Source organism: Zonotrichia albicollis, chromosome 31 (assembly GCF_047830755.1).
Source record: "Zonotrichia albicollis isolate bZonAlb1 chromosome 31, bZonAlb1.hap1, whole genome shotgun sequence".
Lineage (NCBI taxonomy): Eukaryota > Metazoa > Chordata > Aves > Passeriformes > Passerellidae > Zonotrichia > Zonotrichia albicollis.
In genome coordinates this window covers 6,231,921-6,252,960 of record NC_133849.1, presented here as the reverse complement: position 1 = coordinate 6,252,960, position 21,040 = coordinate 6,231,921, and the positions used below count along the sequence as shown (strand labels likewise).

Here is a 21,040-nt window from a genome sequence, read left to right as displayed (position 1 = left end):
AGAAAGGCGTTTGCTAGCTGTGCTAAACTAATTGCAGTTGAATACTGAAATTAATTAATGCCCATTATAGAGGAGTCAATTGTTTATTTTGCATTAGGATTATTTACAAAGAGCAATTTCAAAAATTTTAAAAAGTGCAACAATATGGAAAAGAGCGGGGAAATTCGAAAAAGGATCACTCGATAAACGGAATAATAATTTGAGAAAAGGGGATGAATGCTTTTAAAAAGAGGGATAATAGTTGGAAAAGGAATAGTAATATCAGAGACAGAAAAATAAGTTTTAGAAGGAGGTTAATGCTTTGAAAATGGGAATAATGATTTTAAAAGGGAAATAACAATTTACAAACTGAAATAATGATTTATAAAGGAATTATCATTTGAAAAAAGGGAAAGCATAGCAGGAAAAAGGGGTATTTTTAAAACAGTTTTTTAAAAGAAACCCCCGCGCTGTCAGGAGTGGGATTTGAACCCACGCCTCCATGAGGAGACCAGAAATCCCGAGGGAAGGAGAGTCCTTGAGTCTGGCGCCTTAGACCACTCGGCCATCCTGACGGCGAGAAATAGGGGCAAAACAGAGCAAAACGTGGAGGTGTTTTTTTTTTTTTTTTTTTTTTTTTTTTTTTTATGGTGGAGGGGCCGGTTTGGTTTTACCTTTTTTTTTTTTTTCTGCTGCTTTGTGGGGACTTTTAAAATACTAATAAAGGATAATTATTAAAAACAGAATAATAATGATTGTTAAAAGTAGAAAGAAATAATAATTTTAAAAGGAGCAGTTGTTGAGGGGAAAGGATTTTAAAATGCAATAATGATTTCTGAAAGGAACAATCATTCTCACAGAATAAGACCAGGGAAACCTGGCATACTAATGCTAATACTAATACTAATACTAATTATTATTATTTTAGAAGGAACGAAGATGATGATTACAACTATTATTATTATTATTATTATTATTATTATTATTATTATTATTATTATTATTATTATTATTATTATTATTATGTTATAGTTATAGCCCTTTATTGTGATATGATATGATATGATATGATATTATAGTTTAAAAGGAACAATAATTTACAAAGCAAAAAGGATTCGGAAAAGGAACAATGATTTCAAAAAGGAGGAATGACATTAAGGAGAAGGAAATAATAAAACCTGGGATAATGACTTTAAAAAATTGCAATTAAAAATAAGTAGGGAATAATAAAGTAAGGAGAAGAATTAAAAAAATAGCAATAATTTGGAAATTAGAATAATTTAAAAACTACAATAAAAAAAGAAATAATAAAATTTAGGTGATGAAGGGGAAGAAAATGGAAAAGTAAGCGCCCAACGTGGGGCTCGAACCCACGACCCTGAGATTAAGAGTCTCATGCTCTACCGACTGAGCTAGCCGGGCTGCTACGTTTCCTTTGCTCTACTTATTTTAATAATCATAAAATTTCCACCCGTTTTCCCCGGAGCTCCCCAGCAGACAGATCCTTTTAGGGCGACAAAGGCTGAAAAAAAATCTCTGCCTCCCGGCAATTTTTGGATTTTCTGTTTTCTGCCAATTCCCCCTCGGCGATCCGAATCCGTCCTTAAAAACTTCCGGGCGGGGACAAATCCCCTCTGAGGGCGGCGGAGCTGCCTGGAAATTGGCGGGATTCTGAGGGAAAAGGGATTTTTTGGGGTATTTTTTGGGCGTTTTTTGTTCGGGGGGGGCGGTGGATTTTTTTGGGGTTTTCTTTTTTTTTTTATTTTTATGTTTTGTTTTTGGGGGTTTTCTTGAGGGGAGGCTTGTTGGTTTTTTTGTTTGGTTTATTTTTTGTTGTTGTTTTGGGGGGATTTGGTGGCTTTTTTATTTTTGGAGGGTTTTTGTTGTTTTTTTGGGGGGGATTTTGTTTGGGTTTTTTTTGCTTGTTTTGTGTTTTTTTTGGAAGGGGTTGGGGTTTTTTTGAGGATTTTTTTGGGGGGTTTTTGGTTTTTTGTGTTCTATTTTTCTGGGTTGGGATTTTGTTTGGAGTTTTTTTGAGTTTGTTTGTTTGTTTGTTCGTTTAATTTAGTTTTCTTTAGGTTTATATTTTGGGTTTTGATGGCAGTAGGGTCGCAGGTAGGGACATGGCGCGTTTCTGTAGTGTAGTGGTTATCACGTTCGCCTCACACGCGAAAGGTCCCCGGTTCGAAACCGGGCAGAAACAGCACCAAAGGTACTACTTTTAAATTGTTTTCGTGCCTCTACATTGCTCGAAATTCCTTCACGGCGATGCCGGCAAAATAAAAAAATAAAATTAGGTGCATTTATAGCACCAAAATGTTTAAATTTTACTCCATTCCCTGGTAAAAATCCGTGTTTATAACTCAGAACTGGTTTATTTTAATTTATATATGTATATACTATACTATACTATACTATACCATACCATACCATACCATACCATACCATACCATACCATACTATACTATACTATATTATACTATTATATTTATATTATAATGTTATTATTTCATTCATATTTTTATTTTTATTTATTGTATATATTTTATTTCTATATAAACTTTATATTTATATAGATATATAGTTTATACATAAATTTATAATATTAAATTTTTTATTTATATAAATATAAAGTTTATATAGAAATAAAAGTGTAAAACTTTAAATGTTAAAGTTTATTTATTAATAAATAAATATTTTCCCTGCGCACAAATCGACATCTCCACAATTTCACTCCCAGGAAAACCTGGAAATATGATTCGCCCAGGAATCGCTGACATGCCTTAAAATCCCATGGATTTGGGGTGGCTGCTTCCTTTCAAAAGGGACAAATTCAGCCGAAATTGAGGAATTTTAATTTTTAAGGAAAATTTTGAGCGTTTGTTCCCTGACCGGGAATCGAACCCGGGCCGCGGCGGTGAAAGCGCCGAATCCTGACCACTAGACCACCAGGGAGCTGATTTCGTCCCATTTTGACCATTTACACTGATATTTATTATCCAACCAAACGCCCCAAATCTGCTTTTCTCATCGGCCTCAGGGCACTTCGCTCCTGGCGTGGTAAGAATCAAAAATAAGAAAAATCATTGAAAGCTCAAAATTAATTTAAAATTAATAAAATTGAATTTTAAATGAATTAAATTTTAAATTAATTGGATTTTATTTTAAAATCCCCTCCCAAATAATAATTCAAGACAATAAGCGAATCAATCAAAAACAGGAGAGCGATAAAAACGATAAAATATATTAAATAAAAGTAGCAACAGCAAAATTAATTTAAACAATAAGATTTATCTTAAAATTGCCTTCCCTAGTGGTCTAATAGTGAGGCTCCATCATTTTCACCTCCGTGGCCCTGATTCCTGATCAGGAAAAATTTTCTAAAAATGACAAAATTCTTTAAAAATCATAAATTTTAACCTCGGGGTGCCCCAAATGTCCGTGATTTCACGTGAAATCTCCCTGGTTTGGAATCCGACAAAATCCACCGATTTTGAGGCTATTTTGTGGGGGGGGTTGGGGTTTTTTGCAATTTATTTACGCCCTTCACAAAGGCAACTGGAATTAAAAGGGATAAAGGAATTAAAATTGTAAAAAAAAAAGAATGAAAAGCGATAAGGAAATGAATTAAAAGCTCTAAGGGAATTGTTAAAAAGCGATAAAGAAATCCAAAGCCAGGAGCGGAGGTTTTCCCCCTGGATTTGGAAATATTCAGGAGCAGCCCCAGGGACTTTGGGTACTTGAAATTGGGGGAAAAACGCAAACCCATTTGCTATCGGCGTTTCTGTAGTGTAGTGGTTATCACGTTCGCCTCACACGCGAAAGGTCCCCGGTTCGAAACCGGGCAGAAACAGCTAGTTGCTTTTTGGGGTGTATTTTTAGGTTTGGTTTTGTTTTTGTAGTACTTTTTTTTTTTTTTTTTTTTTTTTTTTTTAACCTCCTTAATTTTCCGGACTTTATAGGATCGGGGTCGATCTGTGGGGCACACAAATTATAAACCAGAATTCCAAGAGATTCCTGTCGGATTTGGTCAACTGGAATGAACAAACCTTGTCCTCGACATTTCTGCATTTTGGGGTGTCTGAAATGGTTTTAATTCCCTAATTCCTTCTCTGGTGACTCAAATCTGGGCGGTTTTGGGGGAAAAAACCTCAAAGCAAGGAAGAAAAAAAGGGACAAGGGATGTAGACAAAATTGCCAATAAAAGGAAAAATAACTTTTTTTTTTTGCTAATTTCCACGAATTTTTTTTCCAACAGCGGTAGCGACCACGTTTCTGTAGTGTAGTGGTTATCACGTTCGCCTAACACGCGAAAGGTCCCTGGTTCGAAACCAGGCAGAAACACCTTTGTTTTGGGGGAATTTACTCCCCTTTTCAGCCCCTCGCCAGCTGGGGTTTAATTTTGGGGTGATTTTGGGGAATTTCTGAGCTGCTTTGTAGGCTCGCAGCTTTGCTCCCCTCTTCCTTTGCTTGCATCGTTTCTTGTGTCTGTTTCCCAGAGGGGAAATTAATAAAAAAAAATCAAATTACTAAAGGCACAGGAAGGGATAATTCCCATTTCCATCTACTAAAAAAGTCAAATAATCACAGGCACAGGCAGAGATAATTCCCATTTTCTCCATCACCGGAAATTTGAACTTTTAAGTTTTTCAAATCCAGAAATTCTTCAGTTTTGCACCCACAAGTGTGATCCCAATGTGCTGGAAAACCAAGCTCCCTTCTCCACGGAAATTTTGGGAGAAAATTCATTAAAAAATGGACAAGCTCCATGAAAAAAAAAAAAGAAAAGAAAAAGAAAATAAAAGAAAGAAAAGAAAAGAAAAAGAAAAGAAAAGAAAAGAAAAGACCCCCAAAACCCACCCCCAAAACACCAAACCATACCAAAAAACAAAAAACAAAAAAAACAAAAAAAAACCAACCCAAAAACCCCAAACAAACAAACAAAAAACCTAAAAATAAATTAAAAAACTAAAAACACACAAAAAAACCCCCCAAAACCCCAAGAAACCCACAAAGAAACCCCAAAAAATAAAGAAAACCACCCAAAAATCCCCCCCCCCTAGCAAAAAACAAACAAAAAAAGGAATTGTGTGGAGAGGGAGAGGAGGAGGAGGCGGCGCTGCAGTCACGCGTTCCTGCTCCTGCATGGAGCTGTTTGTTCTCGGGACTTGACCTGGAATTGAGGCCAAAACTCCCAAATTGCGTCCAGCGCGTTCCCTCCCGCTTTTGTCGGAGCTTTTGGCTCCGAATTTCCCATTATTCCAAAACATTCGGGCTTTTTTTCTGCTGGAATTCACCCCCCTCATCCTCCTCTGGTTTTATTCCCGTTTCTGTGGCCGGATCTAGGCTGGTATTTCTTTATCTGTGTGCTGGGAAAAATTGGGGAAAAAAATGAGCAAAATGGTTAATAATTCTCGTGTAACCCAAGAATTTGTCCAATCCGTTCACCCACAGCTCCTTCAGATTTCTGGAGCTGCTGGAATGCCCAAAATCTGATTTTTTCATGGATTCTGGGGTGCTTCCCCCAGTATGAAAAGCATGGGGATGAGTCCAAAATTGGGAAAATGGCGAAAACTGCACAGTTCTGGTTTAGTTCGGAACAGAGTGTCCCAAATGGGGGTAAAAATGGATTTTTTGGGGTAATTCCTGTGCTCCCAGGTGGCTGAGAAGGCGCTGGGGAGAAGCCAGGAATGGTTTGGGTTAAATCGGGGAGATTTTAGCTTTCGGATGGTGAGAAAAAAAAGGGGTGAAAAGGCCCAGAGACCCTATTTTCAGCAAATTTAAACCAAAAATCTTTTATTTTAGTTGTGTTTACGAGGCCAGGGCATTTTTCGCCGTCTCCCTGGTGGTCTAGTGGTTAGGATTCGGCGCTCTCACCGCCGCGGCCCGGGTTCGATTCCCGGTCAGGGAAGTGTTATTTTTGTCCAAAAAACCCACTTCTTTGTGTTTTTCAAAATCCTTTCCAGGATTTAACATCTCCTAACCTCAAAATTATCCCACTTCTTCTCTTTTTGTGCCTCTCCCGCCAGACGTCCCCTTCCACCTGCCCAGGGTCCGTCTTTTATTGAGCAGTAAAAAAAGAAAATTAAAAAACACTTATTCATATAGTTTTTTCTTTTTTAAATAAAAATTAAGATTTTAACTTCACGGCAGCATGAGGGGCCGCGTCCTCTGCCCAGATTCCTGAAAAATCTTGAATTTTTTTGTTCGGATTTGTGTACACAGAAGCAGCAGCCTCAAACTGTCACCACGAGCCCGGCTAGCTCAGTCGGTAGAGCATGAGACTCTTAATCTCAGGGTCGTGGGTTCGAGCCCCACGTTGGGCGACAGTTGTTTTCCTATTTCTGTACCCAAAAGTCATACATTTACAGTTGTTTTCCTATTTCTGTACCCAAAAGTCATACATTTTAACATTTAGGTATTATATTATTTTAAAACTATTACTCCTTTCCTTAATTTATTTTAGTGTTTAATTTTTTAATTCGTATTTAATTATTTCTTTTAAATTTCTTAAACTATTCTTCTTATTATTAATTGTATAGTAATTTTTTAAAATAGGACGTGTTGGACTGGCACCAGGAATTTCACGCTCGGAAAGATTGGGATGGGGGGGGGGGTGGTTTGGGACTCAGAAATTTCGGGATTTGAGCCCCAAAAAGGAGGGCTTGGGACCCAAAAATGCGGATTCGAGCCCAAAAATCAGGATTTGGACCGACACCAGGAATTTCACGCCCGGGCAGCTGCACAAACATCGGGACAGGACCGGCCCCAAAGGCCTCGGGAACAGCCCGGAGCAGCCAGACAGGGCATTAATCACCGGATAATTATCCCTGCCGCTAATTAAGACCCCACAGGGCATCCCGGGAGGCTCCGGCTGCATCCCCGTCTCCCCAAAATCCGTGCGGGATTTGCAGTTGAGTTCCCAAATTTTGGAGGTTTTTTGGGACGCGGAGACAGAGAGGGGACAAAGGGAGTGGGGGCCGTGTCCGGGTGTTTGTCCAGGTGTCTGTCCGGGTGTTTGTCCAGGTGTTCCCCGCATTGTTCCCCGGATTCGGGGTCGTTCAGGCCCCGAGGGCAGCGCGGGGATAAAGGGGGCTCGGGGCGGCGGCCCCGGGAGCCCCGTGGAGCGCTCGGCTGGGTGAGGCACCGCCTTTTGGGGGGTTTTCGGGGGCTTTTGGAGTTCTCCTTGTGCGCTCCGTGTCCATCGGCATCATCCCAGCATCTCCTCGAACTTGTAAAGAAGCAGGGATTTTTACTTTTATGACCAATTTTTTTTAATATATAAAAGATTTTATATATATATTTTTAATATGCTTTTATATAGCTAAAATATATACTTTTAAAATAATGTATTCAATTAAAATTGATTTTATGACTAATAAAAATATATTTTATATAATAAATATATATAAAATATATATTTTAAAAATCTATTTTAAATATATTTTTAAAATATAAAATATGTTATATATATGCTTTTATTTTAGTATGCTTTTATATATCTAAAATATATTTCTTAAAATAATGTATAAATAATAATACATAAATAGGTGAACAAATGTATTATATGGTGTCTAATTTATGTATAAATCCATATAAAATATATAAATACACCGTCTATTCTAATGAGTAAATAAATACATAAAATATATTTTAGCACATAAAGATATATTTATTATTTTCATATTGTTTTATATTCTTTACTTTTATGTTTCTTAGGCTTAATTTAATGTTTTTTGAAAAAGAAACCGGTTTAATTTTTAAATAAATAAGCATTTTACAGAAGTCAAATGAAGCTTTTAATTTTAGTAAAAAAATAGTGAAAACGCCGGTTTCCAGGAGCCCGGCTAGCTCAGTCGGTAGAGCATGAGACTCTTAATCTCAGGGTCGTGGGTTCGAGCCCCACGTTGGGCGGCACTGTCTTTTTTACCCCTTCGTTCACCCAAATCTGACCTTTTTCTCTTCTTCTTTACCCAAATCCTGGTTCGGGTTCAGCTGTAGGCGCTGCCGAGCGCCTTTGGCAATAAAGCGCTTTTTTCCTCATTACATCATTTTATTCCCTGCAACCAAAACCACTAAAATCTCCACAATTCCCCAGACTTCCTTTTTTTGGGGTTATCTCAGGAGGAAAACCAAGCTTTTCTCTGTTCCTTCTGCCCCAAGAGGCACAAAACAAAAGAACCGGGAGGGTTTTGCCGCTGTTGTTTTGGGATTTTTTTTTCCCACCCTATCCCAGGTGGGATATCCCAGGACTGAGCCCCGAGGGAATCCCAGAGCTGAATTCCTGAATTCCAGGGCTGAATTCCTGAACCCTTCTCATCCCAGAGCTGGATTCTGGAACTGTTCTCATTCTAGAGAGCAGAATTAATTCCAGGGCTGAATTCCTGAGCCCTTCTCATCCCAGACCTGAATTCTTGAGCCGTTCTCATTCCAGGGAGTGGAACTCATCCCAGAGCTGAATTCCTGAATTCCCGAGCCCTTCTCCCCCCACGGAGCCGATGGAATCCCGAACCTTTCCCACCACGAAGCTGCTCCTGCTGGGGCTGAGCCTCCTCCTGTGCCTCGGAGCCGGTGAGCGGAGAACAAATCAGATTTAACGGATTCTGCCCAGGTTTTCCCCAAAATTCATCCCGTTTTCCCCCCTCTGCCGCAGCCGAGGCTCTCCGGTGCCACCTGTGCAAGTACAAGATCCCCTTGGTGGGCTGCCTGCGGGGCGCCAACGTGACGAGCTGCGAGCGCCGGGAGAAGTGTGCGCTCATCAAAACCTCCCTGGGTGCGTCCCCGGGGCTGTCCCCGCTCTTTGCTTCCCTTGTTTTATCCCTTTGCTCGCCCAAATCGGATCTTTCCCCTTTTATTTACCCAAATCCACCTGGTTTGCAGGGAGCTTCTCCTTGGGCTTTACCCACCCTCTCCTTCCCTGGTTTTATCCCATAGTTCACCGAAATCTGATATTTTTCCCTTTTATTAACCCAAATCCACCTGGTTTGCAGGCAGCTTCTCCTTGGCCTCTTCCTCACCCTCTCCTTCCCCGCTGAGAGGTTCAAAAGGACCAAAAAACTTTCAAAAAGTAATTTTTAAGCCAAGGGGAGACTCTCCCTGGGGGGCAGGGGTTGTCTCCGTGGATGCATCACGGAGATTTCTTCCTTTTATTTTCTGATTTTCTTTTTCTCCTAATTAAACCAATCTTTGCCTTAATTTGGGGGTACATTTCAAAGCTCGGCTTCTCCCCAAAGCTCCAAAAATCCGATTTCCACGTATTTTTCTTTTTCTCGTCCCCCCCGCAGGTAAGATGACCCTTTACTACCAGCAGGGCTGCACCTCGGCCCTGAACTGCGGCCGGGAGCGGGCGTCGGACGCCGAGTCCCGGCTGAGCTCCCGCTACTCCTGCTGCGAGACCGACCTGTGCAACGAGGAGTGGGGCGAGGAGCGCCGGGACTGACCCGCCCTGGGGCGGGACCGCGGTTCGGGGGCGCCTCGAGCTGATCTGACCCGGGGCTGCAATCGCCAGGGGCAAAAATGAGGGCTCGTTCACCTCACAATTCCCTCCAGAACGCTATTTGCGAAAGAAAATCACAAAAATACCCTTTTTGTCTGCATTTTTAATGACTGCTTTTGCTCCAGAATATCGCTGCTACCCATCCTAGCCCTAAACCCTAGCCCTAACCCTAGCCCTAATTCTTTAAAGAACGTTGTCTTGCGTTTGAAATTATTCTCAGTAGAAAAACTGAGCCTCTTTTGCTACGAGCATCCCTTGTTTCTTGATGCTCATCGAGACTGTGCAAGCTAAGAAATAAACAAAAAAAAAATTCTGCAAAACTCTCACCTGATGAAGGTGTTGAGTAGAAAGCGTAAGCCCAAAATTAGTGTACACTGTTTTTTTCCTTTGATCTAAATTTCCACAGCGAGTCTTACAGAAACACATGACATTCCATTTCTGGTTTTCTTTTCCTTTCCTTCCTGTACCTGTCAACATTTTTATTGATTTGCAAGCCAACTATTCATGCTCAAACCCTTATGAAAAAAGACATTACCATTAAAAAAATCTAGCCCACACAGTTCTGTACTGTTAATATTTTCGCTTTCAAATGGGCCCTGATTTAGTCTCAGGTCTAAAATAAACCCTCAGGCTCGGCACTGGCAGGGCTGGATCTGGCTCGTGTCCTTGTTTCCAGCTCTCCGGGCTCGGCATTCCCGATGGTCCGGGAGCAGCTGGCGGCCCGGAACACGATCCCGACACCCAAAGCCCAAGGGCGAGCCAAGGAGCTTCCCCCTGCTCTCGTCCTGGGTTTTATTTATTTTCCCTCCAGGGCAGGGCTGGGAATTTTGGGAGAGCAGCATCAGCTGGGAGCCAGGGGAAATAAAGGGGGGGGGGTGTCCAGTAGACATTAATTAATCCATATATTTACGGATATTTTTGGATATCCATCAATCAATCCATATATTTACGGATGTATTTACATTTCATTTCCCCCCTCCTCCTGCCTCTTTTGATCTCCCAGGCTCTTCCTACCTAACGAACGCACCTGTGGCAGGTGGGACGCGCCCCACAGGAGACTCCCCTGCCCTTTTGCCCCAAATTTGCCCAGCGAGATTAATACTTTTTTCACCTTATTGGCAAGAGAGATGCAAACTTTTCGTCCCTTCGCCTTGGAAGGAGGGATGAGGTTCCTGGAAAGAGTTAAAAAGTCCGCGGAGAAGCTCCGGCCTTGGGGACAGGTGGATGGAAACGCGAGAAACTTTGGCACCGACAACTTTGGCGCGGAGCGGAGCGGCAGAGCCGGGAAGGAGGAGGAAGAAGAGGAGGAGGAGGAGGGAAAATCCTCCGTGGGTGCCCAGGATGGCAGCGATGGGGGAGGGCAGGGAATGGTAAGTGACACGGGAGGGGGTGGCGGTGACAAGAGGGGACAAATGGGGCACCGAGGAGCCGCAGCCCCAGCCATGTCCGAGGCGGCGGCGGCCGCGGCCGGGCTCCTGCGGCGCTGCCCGGGGCAGCGGCTGCCGCGGACCCCGTCCCGCTGGGACCCCGCCGCCACGCGGCTGGCGGCGCAGCTGGCCGCGTCCCGAGCCGTGCCGGGCCAAAACCCGCCGGGACCGGGGCGGCTCGGGAGGGAGACCCGGCCCGACGCGTCCGCTCCAAGGTACGCGGGGACACGGGGAGGGCTGGGGATGCGCCTGTGCCTCTGTCGCTTGTCGCTCTGCCCCTTGTCCCTCTGGTATTTATTTACAGATCGAAAGAAACGGGAGGTGGGAGAGGGCAAATTCCCTTTCCATAGGGAGGGATATAAATATATATGAATATGTAAAAATGTAAAATTATATATGGGAGGTAGGAGAGAGTGAATTCCTCTTCCATACGGAGTGATATAAATATATATAAATACTGATATAAATATATATCAATACATACAAATATAAAATTATATACAGGAGGTGGGACAGAGTGAATACCCCTTCCATAGGGAGTGATATAAATATATATAAATATATACAAATATAAAATTATATACGGGAGGTAGGAGAGGGTGAATTCCCCTTCCACAGGGAGTGATATTTTTATATATAAATATATAAAAATATAACATTATATAAATACATGAGAAGGGGCAGATAAACAGAGGTGGCAAAGCTCTGCAGGACAATTCCAGCTCTGGTTTTGCTCATTAATTCCTCCAGCAGAACCTCTGGAACTGGGATTTATCTCCCCCCCCAGCTCCAGATGTGGCCAAAATCCCGACTCGGAGGTTTTGGATCAGCAAGGGCTGGCTTTCAAATCAGAATTTATGGATCACTGGGTCTGATTTCAGGTCCTCATTAGGAGGAGACAAATCGCTCTCCAGAGGATTCCACATTTCCCAGTCTGTGGTAATTTGAAACCCCTCAGTAACCGGGTGACCATCTCTCCCTCCTGTCCCAGTTTGCCCTGACAAGAACTCGGTGGAAAAGTGGAAACCACGATGTTACTGACAACCCCAGCCCTGGAAAAAAAATTAATTATTTAATATTTATTCTAATTACCATTCCCACGGCCTCCAAACCTGCACAAAATATTTCTGGAAGGCCAAGGCTATTTTATTTTGAGATTCAGGACCCCAGTCCTGTGCTTGATCTTTGTGGATTTGGGAAATTCACGCATAGATCTTGATAAGGGCTTTGCATCCTCAGCCCTGGAAAAAGAAAAATTAATTATCAGTCCCATTTAATGCAGGGCCTCCAAATCTGCACAAAATATTTCCGGAAGGCCAAGGCTACTTTATTTTGTGGTGCAGGACCCCAGTCCTGAGCTTGATCTTTATGGATTTGGGAAATTCACACACAGATCTCGATAAGGGCTCTGCATCCTCCTGTATTCCCTTTCTCCTGTTGCTTTTTATGGCCCCCGATGAGCCCTGGAGCTCAACCAGGTCATCTGAGTCCCCCGCTGGAGTTTCAGGGCCGAAACTGGATTTTAACGAGGGCTCAGATGGTTCCTGGACCACAGCCTGGAGCAGCTGCTCCTCGCCGGCCCCAGGGCTCGGAATCGGCACCGGCTCGGCCATAAATCAGCTCCATCCAGGGCACCCCCGAACGGGAAGGGATCCCCAAACGTTTTGGGGAATTTTTGGATCCCAAAAAGATCCCAAAAGGGGATCGTCTTACTACCTCCCTGCTGAAAAAAAAACCAAAAAAACCCCAAACCAACAAACAAAAAACCACAAAAACACCCCAAGCAAAAAAAGCAAAATAAAAGGAAAAAAACTAAAATAACACCCAAAAAAAACCAGGAAGGTCAGGATTTCTGAGGAGCGTCCCCGCTTTCCTGCGTGCCCCCCAGAGCCGAGGTCCGGTCCCCGGGCTGGCGAAACCGGACACGGAGGGAGTGACCCCGGGCAGTGGCCGCGCTCCGGGCCCAGCACCGCCCCCGGGGCCGGGTGCCAGCGCTGCCCTTCCAGCCGCGCTGAAACCCTTCCTGCCCCGCAGGAGAGAGGCCATGGCAGCCGTGTTCCTGCCCGGCAACCTCCAGGACGAGGCCACTTGCTCCGTGTGCCTGGAGTTCTTCAAGGACCCCGTGTCCATCGAGTGCGGCCACAACTTCTGCCGGGCGTGCATCGTCAAGAGCTGGAAGGACCTGGAGATGGATTTCCCGTGCCCGCAGTGCCGCGAGGTCTTCCAGAACAAAAATTTCCGCCCCAACCGGCAGCTGGCGAACATGTCCGAAATCATCAGCCAGTTCGCGCAGCGCGGGGCCAAGGGAGCGGAGGAGGACGGGCTGTGCCCCAAGCACCGCGAGGCGCTCAAGCTCTACTGCAAGGACGACCGCAGGAGCATCTGCGTGGTGTGCGACCGGTCCCGCGAGCACCGCCCGCACGCCGTGGTGCCCGTGGATGAGGCTTCCGAGGAGTACAAGGTCCGTCCGTCCGTCCGTCTGCCCGTGCGTGCGAGCCGCGCTTGTCCCCGCGCTGCCACCCCGCGCTGCCACCCGGCTTTGCCTCCCGAAGAGCTGGGAGAGCTTCCCGTCCTCCCGAAAGACCGGGAGAGCTTCCCAGCCTCCCAAAAACTTCTGGGAGAGCTGTCCCGCCTGGGTGTGCGCACCTGGCCCGGGTTTTTGGGGTGGATTCACCTCGCCGGGTGAGGGAGCGGCGGACAGACAAACAGCCGCGACTGACAGACGAACAGCCGCCGCTCTCTGGGGGCTGGAGAGCGTCCAGAGATGAGCCAAGCAGATTAAAGCCGGGCTGACCTTTGCCGAAGGGAGCAGGGCACGTCCTGCCCCCGGCACGCTCCGACCCTGTTTTTTGGGGAGGTTCTGGTGGTCCTGGGGCCGCCGCGGGGATTTCCCGGCTATCGCATCCCGAGTTTATCTCCTTTTCTGTTTTTTGGGGAGGTTCTGGAGGTTCTGGATTTCCCGGCCAGCGCATCCCGTGTTTTCCTCCCTCCCCATCCCACCCGGCACCGAGCAAACCCCGCGGGCAGGGGGACGAAAAACCGGCAAATCCTCTTTTTTTTTGTTGTTCCCAGGAGAAAATCCAGGCGCGCTTGGATTTCCTGCGGAAGGAGCGGCAGGAGCTGCTGGAGTTCAAAGTGAACGATGATAAAAAAACCCAGGAGCTGCTGGTGGGTCCTGCTTTGGGGCGGTGGGGAAGCCTGGAGGGGGGTGAATGTTCCACAAAACGGAAAATGGGAGGTTTTCCCCATTCTCCTGCCCCGCCACCATGAGCCAGAGCCTCAGCAGCCCTCGGGGATGGTGCTGGAATATCTCGGAATTCTCTGGAGTATCTCGGGAGCTCGGCTGGCCCCTGGCTCTGCTCCACCCTTCCTCTTCCTCAGCGCATCACCCCTGTGGAAGCAGAAGGGGAAAAAACCCAGCCCAATGAAAATAATTCCTCTCCCAGGCCATCAACCCCCAAGAAAGGTGATTTTTGAGAGATCCTGGCGCTGCTTCCCAAGGTTTTTGTCCGGGAATGCTGCTCCCTGTGATTCCTCGCTGTGAAAAATACCAGTCACTTGGTTTTTAATATTTTAAAAGTTTAATAGTAATAAAATGGTTATAAAATAATTAATATAATTAGAGTGATAATAATTTGGATAATTTGGATTAGGACAATATGAGACAATAAAAACAAAGAGTTATGAACAGTCAGGGTGCCTCTTTCTGGCCAAAATAAGTCCAAAAAAGGACGCACGTTAACAGAGGATTAACCCTTAAAAACAGCAGCCTGTTGAATATTCATACACCTCATTAGTGATGCATAAATTCCATTCAAACACAGAATTTTGTCTGGTCAGTGTCAGCTTCTTCCTCTTAATCCTAAACGGCATTTTCAGGGCTGAGCTAGGGAGGAAGAAGTTAATTTCTTCTGATAATGGAGCAATAAATTCTATTTCTCTGGAAGATTTCGGTGTCCTGTGGCTACTGTCGGGTGCCAGTACCTCATTCTTTTCTTAAAAAAAAAAAATATCCCACAGACACAATTCCTGTTTTAACTACAAAAGTTACCTTTTAACCACAAAACTCCATTTACCACACTATTAAAATGTGAATACAGCACCACTGATCAACACAACAAAACACATACAGTAAATATCTGTGTCAAAATACATGCAGTAAATATCTGTGTAGAGCCATATAATTTGCATTTTTCATAATTTCCTTCCCAAAGGAGGACTCCCAGTCTCACCAGGCTGGAGCTTCAGCTCCACCTCCAGACCCCTCTCCTGAAAACCCCTTTTTTCCTTTTTTTGCCGTATGTTACCCCAGAAAACCATCGAGGGCGAGCGGCAGAAGCTGCTCTCAGACTTCGAGCGGCTGCGGCAGTTCCTGCACGACCAGGAGCACATCCTGCTGGGGCAGCTGGAGAAGATGGAGAAGAACATCTCCCGGAGGCAGAACGAGAACATCACCGACCTCTCCAGGGAGATCACGCTGCTCAACAAGCTCATCGCCGAGCTGGAGGAGAAAATCCAGCAGCCCATGCTGGAGTTCCTCAAGGTGAGATGCCAGCTCTGGGTCACAGTTAATTCCTCATTTTTCAATGGCTTTTTGGGGGCAAAAGTCCTTTTTTTATTCTGCTTTTAACGAGTGGAAGGTGCAAGGAGGTGCCTGAGTGCCCCAAGACCTCTCTGGCTGAGGAACAGAATGTTCTCTTTGATTTTAATGATTTTTCTTCCAACATGAACTTATCTGGAACTTTACTAGCACCCCCAAGCCCTTGGTTTGTGTTTATGGATCCTATAAAGGTGGTTTGGGGGCAAAAGTCCTTTTTTTATTCTGCTTTTAACGAGTGGAAGGTGCAAGGAGGTGCCCGTGTGCCCCAAGCCCTCTCTGACCGAGGAACACCCTGGGAAATCATGTTCTCTTCAACTGTAATGATTTTTTTTTCCTCCTGTGTTTTTCCAGAGGTTTTCCAGGTTTTTTTCTTGTGTTTTTCCAGAAGTTTTCCAGGGTTTTTTCCTGTGTTTTTCCAGGGATTTTCCCCGATTTTTTCCTGTGTTTTCCCAGAGCTTTCTCCAGGGATTTTTCCAGGTATTTTTCCTGTGTTTTTCCAGGGATTTTTCCTGATTTTTTTTCCCATGTTTTCCCACAACTTTCTCCAGGGATTTTCCCAGTGATTTTTCCAGGGTTTTTTTTCCAGAGGTTTTCCCAGGGTTTTTTTCCAGGATTTTTCCAGGGAGCTGCCCCAGACCTGCACAGGGTTAAATTCCCTGCCAGGCTGCCTCCTGGGCGCTGTCAATATTTGCAGAAGTTTTCAGGGCTTGGCTGTGGGTGGGAATTCACCCCAGGAACAACAATCGGCATTTTATTAAAAAAAAAGCAGCTTGGGCAAAACAATTGGCAGTTTTTATTAAAAAGCAGCTTGGGAATAAAATCCCAATTGTTGGTTTTTTTTATAAAAAGCAGCTCTGGACTGGCTGCAGGGTCCTTTTTTCAGCCCCTGGGAGGTGGCTCTGCCTTCGTGTGGGCTCTGGAATGTGGTTTTGAGGGCAGAACAGGCAAATAATGGCTCGGTTTGCTGTCGGTTTTCGGTGTTGCAATTTTATTTTATTGAGCGTAATTGAACCTTAAATTGCCTCCACAATCCACCCTGCCTGAGGGAAAATAACTTTATTGAGCGTATTTGAAGCTTAAATTGCCTCCACTGCATTTTGTGTACAATAAAGTGCATTTTGTGTACAATAACACACAGTTTGTATAAAATAAACTGCATTTTGAAGAGCTGCCTGGAGTCCCACATCCCTCATTCAGGCTCTCAGTGCTCAATCTCTCTTGTTTTTCCTTTCCAGGATGTGACGGGCATCATCAGCAGGTGAGGAATTCTGCTTTCCCCGCTGCCTTTGGGTTTCCAGCCCTGTCCAGAGGTCCCTGTGCCCCATCCAGGTGCCCCGGGCAGGGTGGAACTTCCCTCCCGCTCTCTTCGAGCCCTGGATCTCCTCCAGATCCCTGGAAATCTGATTTTTCACAGTGTGCTTTTCCTGCCAGTGGGTTTTTTCAAGGATTAAGTGAGACCAAGAACTCCAAATTCCCTCATTTGCTCACACACATTTCCCCCAGCACAGGCACCACCGATTTCTAAAATCGAATTGGAGCTCCTGGAGGTGGGGAGGGGATCACTCCAAAACATCCCCCCCATCACTCCAAAATCCACACCCAAATCCTGATTTTTTCACCCCAAAAAGGATGAAATCCCAGGAAGGTGCTCGGCGTGGGATGGGACAGGAGCATGGGTGGAAAGTGGGGCTGGAAATGGGGGAATATTCACAATTTCCTCGTTTTTTTGCCGTTTTCCCTGGGCAGGAGCGATGAGGTGAAGTGCCAGAAGCCTGTTCCTGTCTGCACCGACATGAAGATGCATGTCTGCAACTTCTCCCTCAAAACCGTGCTCCTGGAGAAGGTCTTGAAGAAATTCCGCGGTGAGTTGAAAAAAAAATTTTAAAATATATATATTTTTAAAATTTATGAAATAAAAATAAAAATAATATGAAATATAAAATATAAAATATATAATATAAAATAAATATAAAATATAAAACATCAAATATCAAGTATAAAATAAAAAAATCGAACATATAAAATAAAAAATTTAAAATAAAAAATATCCCTGGCCTTTCCTGGCACGGGGTGGGAATGCCTGGCTTGCTGCTCCAGGGCTCCTGGGCACCAAAATGGGGCAAAAAAGGGGGGAAAAATCGGAGTTTGAGCATCAGTTTTGGTGCAATAAAAAATTTAATTTCAAGATAGCCAAGCCCTGGGTTTGCAGGAAACCACTAGATGGTGCTGAGAGAGCTGGAAAGGTAAAATACACCAAAAGAGAAGCTCTAGGAGAGAAAAAACCAAATAATTGTGTCCCCATTTACTTCCCTCTCTTCTCTCCTTTTCAGAAAACCTGCAGGATGAACTGGGAAGAGGTGAAAAAGGTAAAAAAAGATGATATTTCACACATAGCACCCAGAGCAAAGACTCAAAATTGTGGTTGTATTTTGCAAAGCCAAAAGAGAGGGGGAAAAAAGGAAGGAGAAAAAAAAAAAAAAAGAGGAAAAGACACTCTAGATTTCTTTTTTCTTTTTTTTTTTCCTTAATTTCTTCTCTCTCAATGATTTCCAGATCCTGCCTGCTCAGCTCCAGAGCCCAAAGCCGATTTTTCTAACTGACGCCGGGGATCTGACAGCTCAGCCAGGTCCTCTCTGCCTGTTTGCACTTAACAAACCCACAGATTTCAGACCAAAAAAGCCACTCCGAGACACAACTTTGCCAAATTTGCTCTGCTGGGCTCCTGCTTCCACCAGGGAATTGGGATGGAGGCCTCAGAGGGGTTAAATCCCAGCAGAATTTGGTCAATTCCTGAAGTTATTTAAGAATTCAAATTAAACCCCTGCAGAATTCAGTTAATTCCTTAAGTTATTTAAGAATTCCAATTAAATCCCTGCAGAATTTAACTCATTTTTAAAGTTAATTAAGAATTTAACTCCTTTTCATGGGAGAGGTCATGAATTTGAGGGGCAAACCCCATCCCCTTGGTGGGAGGGTGGCCTGAGCAGCGTCTTCAGGAGAAAAATCTCATTGTTTTTGCTTTTAAACCTGTGGTCTCTAGCCCGGGGACCTATAATGAGGACAACCCACAGGCTGGACCTTTTCCAAGGATTCTGCTGACTAACAGCACCCGGCTGGAAATGCCTAAATTTGGCAGAAAACACGAAAATCCAAGTGAAAAGCCAAAGGCCCCTTGCTGCATGCCCAGGGGGGTGGGTGCATGTGCGGAGGTGTCACTCGCTGTGGTTGAACCTCAGACCCAAGTCCTGACAATTCCTGACAATTCCAGGAGCTGGAGATGCCCCAGGAAGGAAAACACCCTGTTAAAAGGTGTTTTAAATCAATAAAAACAAACAAACAAAAAAAAAAAAGATTAAACCAAGAAAAGATTAAAAAAATAAAGATTTAAAAAAAAATCTTGGGCATGGATGAAATCGACTCATTCCACCCCATTTCCCCACAGGTTCGCTGGTGGGATTTGCAGTCTCTGATGCAGGAGATGCAGGAAATGCAGGAAATGCAATTTTTTGGGCCACTTTTGAGGAGGAACCTGGGGTTTAAGCTTTGAAGGAAAAATGATCCCAGCCTTTCCCAGTCCCTGTTTTGACTTTCCCCACCTCTACGAAGCGCTCTGAGGTTTTCAATCCCACTGTGTCTCTTTTGGGAATTTTTTATGCCAATTCCTGACCTAAACCTGTGAATTTTGGAGAGCACAAAGGCCTTTTATGGTGTGGCACCTGCTCCATTTTAGACTCCCCCCAAAGTGTCTCACGGATTCGTGATGACTTTGCTGACTACAACCACAATTTGAGGTCACTTCCTCTGAGTTTGGAAAAGGGGAAACAAAAGCTGTTGGGACCAGGCTGCATTTGCATGTTTGCTTTGGGCTACTCCAGGTGAAAAGATTCCCTCAGGTCGTGGCTTCCCACAAGGATTTGGGTGCTTTTGGGGTGGTTTGGGGGTGAAAATTCTGAGATTTGTGATGCCGGGGGGTGCGGAGCTCACCTGTGTGTGGATAAACTGGAAAGCAAGATAAAAAAAATCAATATATGTGGAAAAAGCCATTCTTGATCATCTTTGCTGTTGATAACTGCGAATTATCTGCATGTGCTTTTATGGCATTGTCTCCTCTCCTGTTGGCCTTGTCACCCCATTTCTCACCAGAGACTGCATGAGATAAAGCCCCCCTTGAGGGATTTGGGGGGTGTCAGTGTGGGCTGTGTGGTTTTTGGGCTGGGTTTATTGAGCTCCAGGCTGGGATTACTGAGCTCCAGTCTGGGTTTATTGAGCTCCAGGCTGGGTTTGTTGGGGCCCAGGCTGGGTTTGTTGAGGCCCAGGCTGGGTTTATTGAGCTCCAGGCTGGGATTACTGAGCTCCAGTCTGGGTTTATTGAGCTCCAGGCTGGGTTTATTGAGCTCCAGACTGGGTTTGTTGAGGCCCAGGCTGGGTTTATTGAGCTCCAGGCTGGGTTTATTGAGCTCCAGGCTGGGTTTGTTGGGGCCCAGGCTGGGTTTGTTGAGGCCCAGGCTGGGTTTATTGAGCTCCATGCTGGGATTACTGAGCTCCAGGCTGGGTTTATTGAGGTCCAGGTTGGGATTATTGGGCTCCAGAAACTGAGCCGTGCGTTTCCCTGCCCAAACCCTCTCTGAGCCCTGACCGCCGTCTGTCCCCACTAACAGAGGACCTGACCCTGGACCCCGACTCAGCCAACCACCTGCTGATCCTCTCGGCCGACCTCAAGAGCGTCCGCATGGGCTGCAGGAAGCAGGAGCTGCCCGACAACCCCAAGCGCTTCGACACCAACTCGCGCGTCCTGGCCTCCACAGGCTTCAAGTCGGGGCGGCACTACTGGGAGGTGGAGGTGGGGCCCTCGGACGGCTGGGCCTTCGGCGTGGCCAAGGAATCCATCCGGAGGAAGGGGCTGACCCAGTTCTCCCCGGAGGAGGGCATCTGGGCCGTGCAGCAGAACGGGGGCCGCTACTGGGCCGTGACGTCGCCGCAGCGCACGCCGCTGTGCCTGGGCGGCCGCAAGCTGAGCCGCATCCGCGTCTACCTGGACTACGAGGGCGAGGAGGTTTCCTTCTACGACGCCGAGAACATGCAGCACATCTTCACCTTCAACGTGGCCTTCCAGGAGAAGGTGTTCCCCCTGTTCTCCGTCTGCTCCACGGTCACCTACATCAAGCTGTGTCCCTGAGGCGCCGCGGGCTGGGACGAGCCTCTTCCTGCTCCTGCCCGTCTCCAGAGTGAGAAAAAGGATCTCCAGAACCCCTTTTCCAACTGATTTTGGTGCTCAGGAGCCCGAGCACTCCCAGCCCTCCCTCCCGGGCTCCTGGGTGAGATCAAAAAGACTCAAATCAGGCTGGTTTGGAGGGACATGGGCTGAGGGGTGGGCAGGGAGGTGGTCGAGAGGGTGTCACAGAGAAGGTCTTCAGGCGAGGTGGGAGCAGAGAGATGTCCAGCAGTGCCCAGAAATTGTGGTGGCCTTAAAGGAAGGTTGTGGTCACCAGCTTGGAGGCTGTGGCCACCAACTCAAAGACTGTGGTCACCAAATCAAGG

General features: G+C 45.4%; 1 protein-coding gene and 9 non-coding genes across 11 annotated transcripts in view; 7 read left to right on the top strand and 3 right to left on the bottom strand.

The window, feature by feature from the left end:
• Positions 1 to 450: 450 nt before the first annotated feature.
• On the bottom strand, positions 451 to 554 carry TRNAL-CAA (transfer RNA leucine (anticodon CAA)). The gene is made up of 2 exons: positions 517 to 554; positions 451 to 496 (listed from the first exon to the last, which is right to left on the bottom strand). It is a non-coding gene; the product is annotated as a tRNA-Leu (tRNA).
• Positions 555 to 1,328: 774 nt separating this feature from the next.
• On the bottom strand, positions 1,329 to 1,401 carry TRNAK-CUU (transfer RNA lysine (anticodon CUU)). The gene has a single exon. It is a non-coding gene; the product is annotated as a tRNA-Lys (tRNA).
• Positions 1,402 to 2,109: 708 nt separating this feature from the next.
• Positions 2,110 to 2,182, top strand: TRNAV-CAC (transfer RNA valine (anticodon CAC)). Its single transcript has one exon. It is a non-coding gene; the product is annotated as a tRNA-Val (tRNA).
• Positions 2,183 to 2,862: 680 nt separating this feature from the next.
• TRNAE-UUC (transfer RNA glutamic acid (anticodon UUC)) lies at positions 2,863 to 2,934 on the bottom strand. The gene has a single exon. It is a non-coding gene; the product is annotated as a tRNA-Glu (tRNA).
• An 825-nt stretch (positions 2,935 to 3,759) lies between these two features.
• Positions 3,760 to 3,832, top strand: TRNAV-CAC (transfer RNA valine (anticodon CAC)). The gene has a single exon. It is a non-coding gene; the product is annotated as a tRNA-Val (tRNA).
• Positions 3,833 to 4,250: 418 nt separating this feature from the next.
• On the top strand, positions 4,251 to 4,323 carry TRNAV-AAC (transfer RNA valine (anticodon AAC)). The gene has a single exon. It is a non-coding gene; the product is annotated as a tRNA-Val (tRNA).
• A 1,495-nt stretch (positions 4,324 to 5,818) lies between these two features.
• Positions 5,819 to 5,890, top strand: TRNAE-CUC (transfer RNA glutamic acid (anticodon CUC)). The gene has a single exon. It is a non-coding gene; the product is annotated as a tRNA-Glu (tRNA).
• Positions 5,891 to 6,232: 342 nt separating this feature from the next.
• Positions 6,233 to 6,305, top strand: TRNAK-CUU (transfer RNA lysine (anticodon CUU)). Its single transcript has one exon. It is a non-coding gene; the product is annotated as a tRNA-Lys (tRNA).
• A 1,515-nt stretch (positions 6,306 to 7,820) lies between these two features.
• TRNAK-CUU (transfer RNA lysine (anticodon CUU)) lies at positions 7,821 to 7,893 on the top strand. Its single transcript has one exon. It is a non-coding gene; the product is annotated as a tRNA-Lys (tRNA).
• A 2,822-nt stretch (positions 7,894 to 10,715) lies between these two features.
• The window catches only part of TRIM7 (tripartite motif containing 7), an 11,062-nt gene continuing 737 nt past the window's right edge, over positions 10,716 to 21,040 (top strand). The window contains exons 1-8 of one of the 2 annotated variants that reach the window (XM_074530091.1): positions 10,716 to 10,845; positions 12,937 to 13,363; positions 13,975 to 14,070; positions 15,215 to 15,445; positions 16,738 to 16,760; positions 17,249 to 17,364; positions 17,833 to 17,868; positions 20,161 to 21,040. The exon at positions 20,161 to 21,040 is cut by the window's right edge and continues 737 nt beyond it. In XM_074530091.1, the coding sequence (XP_074386192.1) occupies positions 10,817 to 10,845; positions 12,937 to 13,363; positions 13,975 to 14,070; positions 15,215 to 15,445; positions 16,738 to 16,760; positions 17,249 to 17,364; positions 17,833 to 17,868; positions 20,161 to 20,678 (1,476 nt within the window). In that variant the 5' untranslated portion in view covers positions 10,716 to 10,816 and the 3' untranslated portion in view covers positions 20,679 to 21,040. Of the gene's footprint in view, positions 10,846 to 10,890; positions 11,118 to 12,936; positions 13,364 to 13,974; positions 14,071 to 15,214; positions 15,446 to 16,737; positions 16,761 to 17,248; positions 17,365 to 17,832; positions 17,869 to 20,160 lie in introns of those variants that run through there. The other variant, XM_074530090.1, reaches the window with a different exon arrangement.